The sequence below is a fragment of the Adelges cooleyi genome, unplaced genomic scaffold, assembly GCF_023614345.1.
Source record: "Adelges cooleyi isolate 19-005CV unplaced genomic scaffold, UGA_ACOO_1.1 ACOO_flye_CR_arks_rails_tigmint_CR_PRNA_651, whole genome shotgun sequence".
Taxonomy (NCBI): Eukaryota; Metazoa; Arthropoda; class Insecta; order Hemiptera; family Adelgidae; genus Adelges; species Adelges cooleyi.
The window spans coordinates 1,187,711-1,202,753 of NW_026096352.1; the positions used below are offsets into that span (position 1 = coordinate 1,187,711).

General features: G+C 27.2%; 2 protein-coding genes across 2 annotated transcripts; both read left to right on the forward strand.

Moving 5' to 3' along the window:
- On the forward strand, positions 1-6,671 carry LOC126844264 (D-glucuronyl C5-epimerase). Its single transcript, XM_050582317.1, has 10 exons — positions 1-223; positions 697-868; positions 1,359-1,484; positions 2,645-2,819; positions 2,884-3,111; positions 3,174-3,346; positions 3,495-3,635; positions 3,694-3,881; positions 4,265-4,538; positions 4,615-6,671. Exons 2-10 carry the CDS (start codon positions 737-739, stop codon positions 4,879-4,881), a joined length of 1,704 nt encoding a protein of 567 aa, XP_050438274.1. The 5' UTR covers positions 1-223; positions 697-736; the 3' UTR covers positions 4,882-6,671.
- A 3,360-nt stretch (positions 6,672-10,031) lies between these two features.
- LOC126844573 (guanine nucleotide-binding protein subunit beta-5b-like) lies at positions 10,032-14,316 on the forward strand. Its single transcript, XM_050582861.1, has 9 exons — positions 10,032-10,073; positions 11,068-11,174; positions 11,322-11,440; positions 11,998-12,127; positions 12,212-12,355; positions 13,189-13,329; positions 13,398-13,494; positions 13,977-14,143; positions 14,218-14,316. Exons 1-9 carry the CDS (start codon positions 10,052-10,054, stop codon positions 14,227-14,229), a joined length of 939 nt encoding a protein of 312 aa, XP_050438818.1. The 5' UTR covers positions 10,032-10,051; the 3' UTR covers positions 14,230-14,316.
- The last annotated feature ends 727 nt before the right edge of the window (positions 14,317-15,043 follow it).

The following is a 15,043-nucleotide window of genomic DNA, read 5'->3' on the forward strand; positions in this document are numbered from 1 at the left end:
ACAAAGTTTTACCGTTACAATTAATTTTCTTTTTACTTGTCTATACATTAATTACCAATATATATATATAATATATGTATATTTATATAATTTGTAAATAATATATATCACACGTGTATCACACGGACGTATGTTACCCAATTTAAGGGACACAAATTGGATTAAAAAAAATGTAAATAATGACCTAAAAATAATAGAAGTGTTTTACTAAACATCTTTGCAGGTAAGCGTTTCAATTAAATAATACGAATTTGAAACAAAATGTTAATTGTCGTTTTTAATTACATTTGCTTTTATGTTTTAATAACCTTTAACAATTTGCACATCTTAAATAATATTCAACATTATAATAATGTGAAGTCGGTTGTTAGACACATCACAGGTGGTCTCTCTCTGGACAGGTAATAGTCAAGAGAGAGAAACTACCATTCTTTTCAGAGGCGACCGAACTAGGGCCTTAATCCTAGGTTCTCCCAGTTAAACAAGCTGAACAAAAATAATGTATTATTGTTAAATTTATAATAGTTAGAATCACTACCTAATTGATACATTATTACCTATAAATCTATTTCTTACAACACTACGTTAATATTAGTATAGATTAGTATTTAACCAAAGAAAGTAGTAAGTAGGTATTATATAACTACTTTTATTGTAATTTGTATATAATTATGTCTTGATTTTTTGTTTATACAGCCATTCATTTCCCATAAATTTCAATGTTTACAAAATCATTATGAGATTAAATATAAGAGCGTTATTCTTAATTGTGATAACATTAGTCTTAATAAGCGTGTTATCATTATGGTCAAATTGCTCTGAACAAAATCTTGATATATTTTCAAAACAGGCAGATGCTAAATATGAAGTAAGTAAAAATCTGTAACTATTTGTTAATCATTATAGATGAGGCGAGTTAAATAAAGTTTGGTTGGGTGTGTGAAAAGAAGTAACAGGAGTGTTGTGTGGCAGGTTAGATTAGGTTTCAGAGTGAAAGAAAAATTGTATAAAACTATAATAAGGTCAGCAATGATACGTGTTGGGAACTGAAAAAGAGAGTTGACCTTAGTATGGATATGGCTGAATTAAGAATGTTGGGATCGATGTGTGACTAAGCTTGACAAAATCAAAAGTGTGTATAATATAAGTTTGGGAGTTGCGTAAGTAGCCCATATTTTGCCCATTAAAAACATAAGAGAACAGATAAGATGATTTAAAGATGTTAAACAAAGGAGGAACGTGAAATACTTGATAAAGGGATTTAGATGTAGACCAAGAAAGAAGTTTAAGTTATTAATCTTGTAAACTAATATATAAAAAAATTGCATTTATAGTATGATACCTATTATGTTTTACAGGCTCAAGTAACTCGAGATGTTAAACCAATAGACTGTCTTATTAATGGAGACAACAATAAAATAAACTGTCTTCTCAGCAGTGACACAGTATATGTTCCTTTTTCATTTTTAAAAAACTACTTTGAGGTTTGTAAAGTAATATTTATATAGAAACAAAATATTGCAATTATGAAAAAAATTTACCATTAAAATGGGATAAAATATGTGAGCTTGGGTGGTCGCAAGTCTTCACTGAAACTGATAAAATCACTCGCAAGAAGGTTCTGTGCAAGTCTGTAGAAAGTTAAATAGTCAGTAACCACTATTAAATCAATATTTTGTTTAACAATCATGTTACTAATTTTTTTCTTGAGTAAAATATTAAATAATTAGATTTATAAAATTAAACTTACAGTCAGTGAAACATTTGAAAAATCTAGTGAAAAGCTGTCATACCCCACTATGAGGATGTAAAAATCTTGTTTTTTTATTTATATATAATATATCTGATGTCAATCAATACAATCAACCATTTTTAGTTTTTTCATTCATTATTTTTTTTTATTATTTATAGTAACAGTACTTTGGCAGTGTAAAATACAGTATGATAAACAGGCGTATTAAATATACAGTAATTATGTTAGGAATAATTATTCTAAGCTTGATATTTTTTCATAGAAAATAGTAGTCTTAAGAATGTATTAATGGTTACACAGCAAAAGGGTCTAAGCGATATGGCATATTCTATTTGACAAAAAAATATTTGCTTAGTCCAATGTGCATATGCAAAACAGCTGTTATCATTATTAAACAAACAAATTTGTTCTTAATACAACACTTCATATTTTCCCTATTAAAAAAATAGGGTCTAAACGACAATGCTAGGATTTAGTAGTTTATAATATTATATACAATATTAGCTTATATAAAAAATATATGTTACATCATGTTATTGCTATTTGCAAAAAAAACATTAATAAAACCACCAAAAATATTAAATTGTTGTCACTTGAATATTTTAGTTTTTTTAAAAAATGTCCTATACTTTTTGATAGTTGGTTATGCTTTTGGCAAGACATTTTTTTCTTAAATCGTTAAGCTACTTGATGATAAGCTATAAGTTAAAAAAAAAAAATCTTTAATTTTTATAATTTTTAACTAATGCTGTTTTTAGATAAGATTATGTATTAGGTAATAATACATAATATAGCTACTACTAGGAATGTTGTTTCTTCATTGTATTATTAAAATCTGAATGATTTTTATTATGTAGGTAATAAAATAAAATCTAATTTTATTATTTTCAGATTTATGGAAAATTAGTTGATAATTTTGATCATCAAAAGGAGTTTCATTGGTCACACAGCTATTCCAAAATATACCATCAGAGTGGAAAGTATGATTCACGTGGCGTATTCACTAATTTTCAAAATTACAAAGTCGAAGAAAGAGATAGGGTAAAATGTGTTAGTGCATCTGAAGGTATGCATTTAAAAATGTTTCAAGTTATCAATAGTTTTATTTATACAATATTTCTTTGATCTAGGGGTTCCAGTATCTACTCAGTGGAATCCTCATGGGTATTACTATCCTACGCAAATAGCTCAATTTGGCTTGTCTCATTACAGCAAAAATCTAACGCTGCCATCACCGAACATACAAGTTTTGGAGAATGGTCAGTTAAATCCTAAATGGATTATTCCTCCTTCATCAAAGTTACAAACTGTTATTAATTTGCCAACAAATAGTAATGTTGTGGAGTTTTTCAGTGCAGGTATAATTTGATTGACTAATTTTAATTTAGTTAAAACTAACATTAATATTTTTATAATTTAGATGAAGGAATAACGCTGAATATTAATGAAGAAGATGATTTTGTTCTAAGTTTTGATGTAGCTTTATCTATTTCAACAAGTAGTAGTATTGTGATTACAATGAAAGAATATAAAGATTCAGATGAAGTATGGAATCTTCATTATACATGTTCACATTCATTTATATCTGCTAAGGTAAATTTTCGCAGTCAAAAATAATATTTTTTTGTGAAATTAGATACTCATCCCCTCCATGTTTAAATGTAATAACTTTTTTAAGGTATAAGTTAGAGTAAAGAATATAGGTAAATCATTTTTTTTTTTTTTTTTATCTATTTAATAGGGTCACAATATTTATCATGGTATGCGTTGTCATAAAGATTTCAATTGGAAAAAATTAACGAGAAACGTTTTAGTTGATTTACAGAAAGGTCTTCATTTTTTAAAAAAGACAACACCTAAAATGTTTCGTGCAAAGTACAAGGTACAACTTATAAAATACATTTTAGTATTAATAATATTAATACTAGATATGTATTTAGATATGTGATTTCAAAGTGTATGGTATTGGATATCTTGATAATCTGACCCTCAGCTCAAGCAATCACATAAGCCAGTTTTATTCGGCTGCACATTGGTTTGTTAAGCACCAAGATAAAGAGTCAGGAGGTTGGCGTAATCCAGTTACTCGTAAAATATACCCTTCAATACAGCCTTTAAAACCAGGCTGGTAAGTTTTTATTACTAAGAATTAAAAATATATAAACAGAGACAATTGTTAAATGAGTCAAATTTTACTTTTTTTTTTATCGGCAAATTTTATTATAAACAAAAAGCTTTGCAAAATTTTTAATTGTATTATTTGGGATAATACAATGACAGTTTCAATATTTTGTATGTTTTACAAACAATTTTATTGTATCAAATATAAATCTTATGCGATTAGCACTTACGAAAATGTTTGTATGGCGCACAAAGTAGTAAACCCTATAAAAAAAAATGTATTACTGTTCTAAGTGAACATTTACATTTTAAATCATAACTCATAAACCATTAAAAAATTCACAGTAGCCAGTTTTAAATTTGTATGTAAACTAATTATTTTGCTTTTAGGATATCAGCCATGGGTCAAGGGCAAGCAATATCTTTGTTAGCAAGAGCGTTTTACCATTCAGGTGGTAATAAATTGTACTTAAAAAGTGCTTACTCTGCACTAAAGCCATTTAAAGTTCTTAGCGAAAAAGGAGGTGTGTTGGCCATGTTTATGAATATGTATCCATGGTATGAAGAATATCCAACATTCCCGCCTATTTTTATTTTAAACGGATTCATGTATTCTTTAATTGGTTTGTATGATCTTTTTTCATTGGCTCCAAATGGGTCTGAGGTAACGTATTTTTAAATTTTGTTTATGTTATATGTATTTTATATGAATTAAAATATCAATTCATTTTTTTTTATAGATTTCACAAGAGTCATATGTATTATGGAAGCAGGGAATGACATCTTTAAAAAAATTGTTACCTATGTTTGATATGGGTTCGAGATCAGCATACGACCTGCGACATCTGACGCTTGAAACATCACCCAACATTGCAAGGTGGGATTACCATGCTACACACATCAATCAGTTGCTTTTATTGGCCACTTTGGATAATGCAACAGTGATTAAGTCCACTGCTAAAAGGTGGATTAGTTACATGAATGGTGCTCATGCATCTCATAATTAGTTGAATGCGCTATTATCAAATAGTGTTACTTCATCTTCTTTCATCTTTTTCTACAACAACACAATTGTAAAAAAGTATGGCTGTGAATTTTTTAAAATTTTAATTTGCTTAAAACTATGTTTAAAAGAAATTTTATTGAATAACTCGCATTAATTATATACAATATGGGCAACATATGCAATTGCATATTATACACTGAATTATTAATGAGATCCCTCTTTATAGGATGTTATGCACAATTAAAAACAAGGTTCAAAAATATTAGGGTGAATATTTTACATAAAGTATTTTATTATTGCTTGATTTCTATAAAACTATTTGTAGCTTTCAAAAACTACATCTAATATTAAATTAATTAGTATTAAATAAAATAATATGAAACACCATATATTTTGTACTTAGTAGCGAAATCATATTAACTGCTATTCTTTAATTATTGGCAAGTTTTTGGAATAGTTGTATGAGATTTAAGTAAAATATGCTAATTCAACCTATAATTCTAAATTAATTAAGTCCTTTGATTAGTTTAGCAACAGTCGTTAATAATATCTACTATCATGCGTTTAATATTTATTCAATATTTACTGTTATAGTTTATGCACTACATGCAAATACTGTAACAGTATTGGGTTATATAACTGAATGTATGTATTAAAGCCAGCTATTAGGTGATTAAATGTATTTGTTTAATATTATAAACAGTTAACTTAGTGCAAAAATACAATTTTCATTATAAATATAGTGCAGCTCAATATTTTCATTGAACAAATATAGTCCATTTTTTCCTATTCAACTGTATAATATGTACAATTTTTTAAATCAAGTTTAACAACAAAAAATACATTTTTTACTTTAACTGTAAGCCAAATTTAAAAAAAACCGAACTTAGTGAGGGTGGACTGAGTATAGCTGTTGTACAATTCTATCATAAATTTAAAGGATTTTAAAAAACTCTATTTTATAACTCACTTATACGTTATACCTTCAGACCTGCAATCGCCTTCGTCTTACCGTGCTATTATTTTACTATCACTTAAAAATATATATATTATAAAGTTATAAACTTAATTATTGTTAATAAACTTGATTAAACAAATTTTTAAAATGTAAATATTTTTATTAATATACAATAAGACAAGGATGAAAAGAGGTGTGTGCCGAAATTATTTGGTAATTTTGTACATCTATATTATAGAACAAATTATGTACCCGTATCGGAAAAAGGACCATTCTGTCATTATGTATACAAGTGTAACTTCATGAAATCCTTATTTTAAGTCTCATCATAGCCTTATAGTCTAATTCGCGTTTTAATTGTTGTTTTGAGAAAATCAAGTTTGAAATCACTAAATTAACAAAATGGGCCTTTTTTTGATAAAATCAAAGTTGTCCAATATCGTGAACCGATATTTACTAGCACTTAATTACATCTATACAAGTGTAAGTGAAAAACTAGAAGTCAACCAAGTGTTTCTTTTTCCAGTACTGGTGCACAATTATTATTAGTCATTAGTCAAGTATTTTCATGATGCTGGGATATATCAGGGTTTTTATTTTATTTTATATCAAAAGTTGCTTCTTGCTATGTGTGGCTGCTTACACTATAGACTTACAATTTCTATAGTAGAGAATTTATTCGTTGCATTTGAAAATAAATGCACAACTTAGGCTTACCCATATATTGTTATAGTATTTTTTTAATATTATAAATAGTGCAAATATTAAATGTATACATAGCTAATTAAGCTATGTATTTCTTGGTTATATTTTAAGTATATGAGTGGCGTTTATAAAAGTACAAAAGAAATTATAAAAGTTGATTTTAATTTTTTTATTTAAAAATGTATTTTATATATTTAACTTTTTAATTTAATTCCTTATGAAAAATTAATAGACACGCCACTCGTCACTATTGTAATTAGTAGTACCTTTAAGATTTATATGTTTTTATTAGTTCTTTACAAATAACATTGAATAATGAACATTAATTGAATGATAAACTGTCATATGTACTTAAAATTGTTTACTTATTGTACCAGTAGCGTTTTATTTAATAAAATCTATATGAATGTTCATTTTTCTAGTACGATTGATAGAACTAAGAACTAATAATTTTTTTTTAAAATTATAACTAATTTAGTACTTAACATTCTATTATAAAAGACATTACACTAAATGATAAATTTAGCTTATAAGTATAGACAGTAAGCGTTAAATATTGTTACCCAAGTTTGAACAATTTAACAATTCATGTTTGTTTCATGTCTTATCCAATACCGAAAATGTAATTAATCTGACCATTTCTGCATAAATATTAAACAATAAGACATTATTTTTGTACATTTTAGTAAAGCATATTATTTATGTTAATTCACACACAAGCTTTTTTTTTTTGGAAGGGGGAGGAGTTTTGAGAGGCGATGCCAATTCATAGTTGTTTCAAAGTATGAAATATATTTTAGATATATTATTAATCATACACAATATATATTAACATTATATTATATTGTTACATTATACTGTTAAATGTGTTAATAACATACTTTACATACTACACCTGTGCATATATTTAACGTTTTTATTAGTTATTAATAATTATTTATAGATAGAGACAATCAGAATGTATATTATCCCTTAATTATTTAACATAATAATTAAGTATATACGTATATATATATATTAAAATATCAAATATAAATCAAAACTTTTTTGTTGTATTGGTGATCTCATAACAAGTATAATGTAGAAATGCATTCTTCATAAAAGATACTTATTTTTATTTGTAAATACAAATTATATATTATATATTAAAACCACATAAATAAACATATCAGTATGTTATCAATGACTCAAAAATTGTATTATTTATTTATTGTCACTACGAGGGCAGTGTTCTACAAGTAATGAACATTTTTCAAGTAACAAGCCACTTAAAATGTTAAACATTTGACTTAATGATTTACACTCAAAATGTCAAACAACAATGGTAATTGACATTTATACAAAGAGGACGCCTACTTGTCTGTACTTTTTGATGTTAAACTAGCTATTATAAAAATTGTACTTATTTTGTTTTTGGTAATTGTAAATTCTTAAAGTTTTGGAAAACAAAGATAATATAGCAAGGGTGTATTTAGAATTTTTTTTTTTTTTTTGGCGGGGCGGCGAGGCACTGAGTAAGTAAGCAGTTGAGAGGACGCAGCCCATGCTAGTACTAAGGAGTAAAGGATAGGCAATTTTCCGAAAAATCTTAATGTATACTTATTAATACAGTAATGACTAATGAGGATACTTTATTGATTGTAATAATAATAATTCCGCATTCTAGAGTTTCGCTATTACGTTTTAGAAGGTAAATGTTAAGCCATTTCAACTTGGGCTTCCTGTGCATTTAAAAAATTGGCAAAATGATTTCTTCTATGGGTTCCCGTTTTTAACGACGAAGAAGTGTCTTTTAAAATTATTGTGTACACCCCAAGGTACCTATTAACTAGATTGGTACGATTTCTAGTCTATTGACCGGCTGGTCGAGTAAGTATATGGGTAAAGAAGTTTCCAAGTAACAGACAGACACAAAAGAAAACGTTTTATAATCAATACCTACGCGCATACGATCTGGACCACTCTAAAAAGCTTTTATATATGTATATAATACAAGGTCTTCTTTCGATCTGAGCAGGTCCAAGGGGGAGGCAAACTGGCGGTTGCCAGGGATGCAAAATATAATGAGTTATCCAGAAAACGTCAAATGAGACATGTATATTACATTAAGTTGACAACAGTATCAAGATTAGGTCTAACATAGTTCTACAATATGTAATAGTTTTATAATTTTATTAATCGAAAAACTCTTCAGAGTTAGTGCACGCTGGTTACAAATAAAAATATTACAATTGTCTATATTGGTCACCCTGTATGCACTGCAAAAATGGCCGGGTTGAAAATCAATATTATGTTAACCAGGGGTTAGCCGGGAGGGCATCTTGCTTAGTTACTGAGCTTTAGTCTTTAGTAGCTGGTAGGCTGCTGCAGAAGGACCTGTGTAGTTTCTCCGTTCTCGATAAGCAACAACTATATGTAGACTTACCAACAAGAAATTGGACAACAGGTAGATATAATCTGCAATATATTATTTGATATAAACGCGACTAACGGCATAATTATTATTTAATGGTATAAATAACATAATTATACACCACTTTTTATTTTAAGAATTTTGTTTATTACAAATAAATGGTGTTCATTTTAAGAGTAACAATTAGGCGGCGTAGGAAAGGGGGTGGCGCGACGCAAAATCTTCACAAGTTGTTGTGTATACACAACAAATTATACCATTTATAGCATGTTAATACATTGTAAAAGCATTTAAATATTTTTCTCTTTTAACATCGAGTCCCCGGGGTGGTTGATGATCCAATATGGCCACTTCCCTCTGTGGTGGGGTTACCTATATAATAGACCTAAAGTATTCTCTGCTCGTCGCGCAAGCCAACTGAAAGGGAGCACAGTGAGCATCAATCCCTCCAGTATTAGTTATAAGTGGACATTTCCATTAGTATAACAATAGGCGGCTGTAGCGAATGCGGCGGCTTAACTATACACTTGTCGGCGACCTGAGTGCGTTCTGATACAATATTATTAGTTTATTTAAATAATAAATAAATTGTTTTTTTCAAATAAAATTTACTATTATAATATTATCACCGTTTTATTGAACAATATAATTTTCTTAAGTATTAAAGCTTTAAGTTAGTAAATTGTTAACTACCTATATAAAACAACTCCCTACGGCTGCCAACGACGCCCCCAAACCACCACCCCCGGAGGTAAAAGTAGCTTGTCTAGGAAGCGTCAATTAATGATATTTAAATAACTAATTGTAATTATTCTTCCATAAATTGATAATAATATGTCGACACTTATATTCTTATTTAGGTACCTTTAATACAGATTAGTTAATTATTAGAAACTCAGTAAAAATTGTTTATATGTACATTTTTTCAGATAAACACCTTATTTTGTGTTGAACGAAATTTCAAAATCATACACAAATACATCAACACTTGAAAACATTTAGCAATATTTAGTACTAGAGTATCCGTGAATATAATTACCTACACATAATTAGTAAAACGTAAAGGTATTGAAACGTGAAGTCTTTTAAGAAAACATGGCTGAAGAACCACAAACAAGTAATGTGACCTGTATATTTTTGTTAAGTTATTATAATAATGTTTATTTTAGTAATATATTGGGTATGAAACTTGCTGAATGAAAGAAAACATTATTTTTAAATGTTAATTAAATTGTAAACCACTTCTTTTAAAATAAGACAGGTTAAAACTAAATTGCATAACATATGTATAAAACATTCATAATAGTACCTATTAATTTGTGGGTGCGCGTGAAAAACGAGTTAAGTCAACAATTATACATTTTTTAAGAAATTGAAAATAATTTTTAGAAGAACATGTTACATCGTGCATTAGGATAGGATAGATATTTTTCACTAGGATAATAAAATAACTTATTTTGTACTTTTCTGTATACATTTCATTTTATAAAACATAAATAATAAAATAACAAAAAAAAAAACTTCCTATGTGTTAAAACCCAAATGTTTAGGAGATACTAAAACGTGTAAAAACGATTTATAGTAAGTGAATACGTTGGGAGGTATTATTTTTTACTTATTTTACAATGAAGATGGCAAGTTGGAGATTTTATCATAATTCATATTATGATTGCTTATTTTTTTCTGTATCCAATGATACCAAAATCGTAAAATTGGCACATGGGCGGTTTTTTCGAGGCAACGACGATATTAATTACAAAAGTTGATAGCACTACCTGCTATAGAAAACATTTTTTTATAAAGCCGGTTTTATCATGTGTTGGTTGTACAGTGTCGCCAAATACATTCTTTTAGAGTAATATTTAAAACAATATTATTTACTTATTATCTGTTCTTACAGAAGTATCCCAACTGTATTTAATTTTGAAATAACGCACTTACCTCAACAGTCAACGAGGAACTTAAGTCTTAACCCACCTAAACCTATAACTAATTTTATACAAAATGTTAACTTAACTTCTTTTTAAGGCGCACCAAAGAATTATTCCTTTGCTTATGTTATTTTGTAATTTGTACTTCTTATTTTATTGACAATTATACACTTTTTGTAGTTACTTTACCAACAGTAAAAGTACGACGAATGTTAGAAGAACTGAGCTGCAAATTTACCTGTTTTGATTGGTCAGTTGATAAGCAACATATTGTATCATCCACTGAGGTATTTCTAAATTAAGTTACCTAAACGATATTTTTTTTTAAAAATGTACAATAATACATAAATTAACAAAAAATATTGTTTATTTTGTTCTTTATACTTGCTTGATGTCGGTATACAATTATTATACGTGATGATTTTAAAATGTAGAGTGGTACATTAATCATTTGGAACGCATATAGAAATAAAAAAGAAAAAACAATTTTGATGCCAAATAACTTGGTGTTGACGTGTGCCTACTCACCTTCAGGCAATATAGTCGCATGCGGGTAAGACGTAGGCATATGGAAATACGTATTTTGATTGCACGTTATATTCATAATTAGTCATTGTTTAAATGTCATTTAATAATGTAATACAATTCACTTTTCACTTTACCAAACCAAATATGTGTCTAGCTAACTAAGTAGTAAGTTATGAGCATATGTAATTATTAAAACATGGTAGTTATGATATAACTTTCAAATTTTTTGTCAAACAAAAAAGGATAAGACTCGATAGAAAAAGTTTAAAAAATATCTTTACAAATCTTAATTTATTGAGAATAATATTATATGAATAGACTACCTACTAAGTTTAATGACCTAAACTGTTGTACATTGTTTTTTAATTTATATAGTAGTATAAACAAAAATAATTAAAAACATTTATCAAAATATGAAATGTTTGTTATGTTGCTAAAGGCTTAATATTTTGTTGAAAGTTTTGAACTAATGATGATAAGACCATAAAAAAAAATTGTATGACATTTTGGATAACTAATTATGGATAACTCAAAACAATTTTTATTGAATTTTGTAAAGCTTTTTTATTTATTTGTTTTTAGTGGCTCTGATAACAAAGTCAATGTAATAAATATATTAAGTTCTGTGGAGAGTACATCTAGTGAAGTACACAATGTTGGCACTCATTTGAGTTTTGTGTCTTGTTGTTCATTTCCAAATTCAGATCATCAAGTATATTATATTTGCATTACTTACTTACCAACTCAATACAAATTTTTAAAAAAAATCACAACTTTACTTTTTTTTTTTATCAAGATTTTAACTGGAAGTGGAGATGCATCGGCTGTGCTTTGGGACATAGAATCTGGTCAAATGATACAGTCATTTCACAGTCATGTAAAGGACATTCTTGCTATTGATATTTCCTCTTCAGAAATTGGCAATATATTTATTTCAGGCGTATGTATATTACTTACATATTGATATAATCTTTAGCGTTTAGGTACTTATTATAAAAAAGTATCTAATTTATTTGTTTTATAAATGAATCGTTTGTTAAAAGTTTATAATAAATAATTACACCCTATTTGTTAAAGATGGTACAATATTTAGTTTTTGTTTAGGTCATCGAATAAAATAGATACAAATAGGGAAATGACTTATGTATGTTCATTGTCCTTTAAATAATAAAAAATGTAGATTCTTTAATATTAAATTCTTCAATTAAGGAGTATGGAAAGCGCTATTTATTTAGTGGCAAATATTAGACAAAAATTGATCTAGTAATCATTTTAAATATGCTGACTAATTAAAATGTAAAAAAATATTAAGTTTTTCTAGTTATAAAACTATTAAAGTTATTTTTCTCCAAATTATAGCGAAAGTTTAATAAAAAATTACTTTTTAGAAGTAATTTTCACGCAAATCTTTTGGACGGATTTCAATATTTATTTTTTATTTTATGTGAAGCTTACCATTTTATCTATGGGGCTAATTGCCGATTTTTCAATTAGCTATTAGAAACTTTGTTAGATATATTATACAAAACCATAAAAAAGTAAAAGTATATACGCTTATAATACAATTTTGAATTTGGTTCTGTAGACACTTCAAAAAGTCCCTTCTTGTTTAAGTCCTGATATGTATACAATGTGGCGCTTTCCGTTCCCCTTAACACATTTTTTTCTTGCCTTATGTTTCAATATAAAATAATAGTTCATATTTATTTGTATTGTTATTAATTTATTTTTTACTTTTATTTATTTTATAACCCTTGATTTTTTTTTATGTAGGGTTGTGATAAGAAGGTTCTTTTGTGGGATATGAGAGCAGGACAGAGCGTTAAGTCATTTGTTGGCCACTTGGCCGATATAAACTGTGTTAAGTACCACCCAAGTGGTGATATTATAGCGTCTGGTTCTGATGATGGCACAGTAAGAAAGAAACCTTAAAAATGTATTTTTAAACTTTTAAGTATTTCTATTTGTTTTATATGTTATAGTGTCGGATGTATGATTTAAGAGCTGACAAGGAAATTGCACTATACTCAGAAAATAGTATTGTTTCGTGTATTGAAAGTATTGACTTTTCACTCAGTGGTATGTCAACATCAGTATTAACCAAAGCCAGCATAGTAATGGGACCACGGGTCTTCAGGAATTATTACAACTGTAGATGTCAAAAAAAACTATATAATATAAATATAAATAAATTAATTGTCTATAAACTTATTTATACTAAACAACATTACATATTTTGTAGACAATTAATGTGTTTCTAAACAAGTCATTTTATTTTTGGTTTTGCTCAACTAAAAAAGTCAAATAGGCTACAGGCTTACAATAAAGTTAGTTATTTTGGTTTTGCTCAACTAAAAAAGTCAAATAGGCTACAGGCTTACAATAAAGTTAGTTGAAAATGACCAAGGGAGAAAAAAAAGGCCCCCACATCAGTTGGGAATAAAAAAAAACCACCTTCCGACTTCCACTTTAATAAGGAGTCTTAGATCAAGCAGACAAGAGTGTACTAGAATAGGGTGAACATTATATTTTTCACAAATTAACTTGTTTGAAATTTCTAGGTCGATTATTTTTTGCTGGATGTACAGGCCATTTGATTCGCGTTTGGGATAATTTAACACGTGAAAAAGTTAGAGTATTGCAAAAACACCGAAACAGAGTAACAACTGTAAAGACTTCGCCGGATGGAACTTCATTAGCTTCTGCTAGCTGGGATGGAACTTTGTGTGTATGTGTAATAAATTGAGTAATTTTAAGAAAAAGTTTATTTAAAATAACTAAAATTATAATTTTTTTTTTCAGGTATGGGCTTGAGCAGTTCAATCAATAAGTGTTGGTAGTCAAAAGTAGTGTTTAGTTAGTACATTTTTTTTTCATAAATGTATGCTATTTAACCTCAACAAATAATATTGTATTATCTACAAATACCAAATTTGATAATACAAGTTGATCGAATATTTTTAATTATATTTAATATTAATTATATTCATAAATTACTTATTTCTAAATATATACAATATTAATACTTACTCTATCTATATATTACTATATACTATATTAACTATAGTAGTTAAAATAATTTTGTTTGTTTCAAAAAAAAAAAAAAAAATTGAAAAGATTTGCTACATTAGTATATTAAAATAATGTTTTTGACGAAAATATAATTCTATTAAAATAGTTAAAAAACTTATGTGTAAGAATTATTAACATAAAATAAAAGTTAAAGTAAATAAACATAATAATAATAGTTTGATGAAATAAATTGGCAATTTCTTCAATTTATTAATATTATAATTATTATTACTCTTTTAAATTAAAACAAATTTTATGTTACGATCTCTTTATATTATTGTAGTTGCTTAGAAATATTTACTTTTAATTAAGATACATTAGGCAAATATTTAATGTTATCTTTTATGTTTGATATAACTGTATAATATGTCCAATATATGTGTGTAATATGTATATGTCTATTGATATAATTATAATAAAATTAATAAAACCTTCACAAAAAAAAAAAGTTGTTTTACTAAATTTGAGTCATTTTACAGTTACTTTTCAGCGAAAAAAAGGCATCGTCTCTAATCTTATGAATACTGACCAAATAAGAGCGTAATTTAAAATTTTA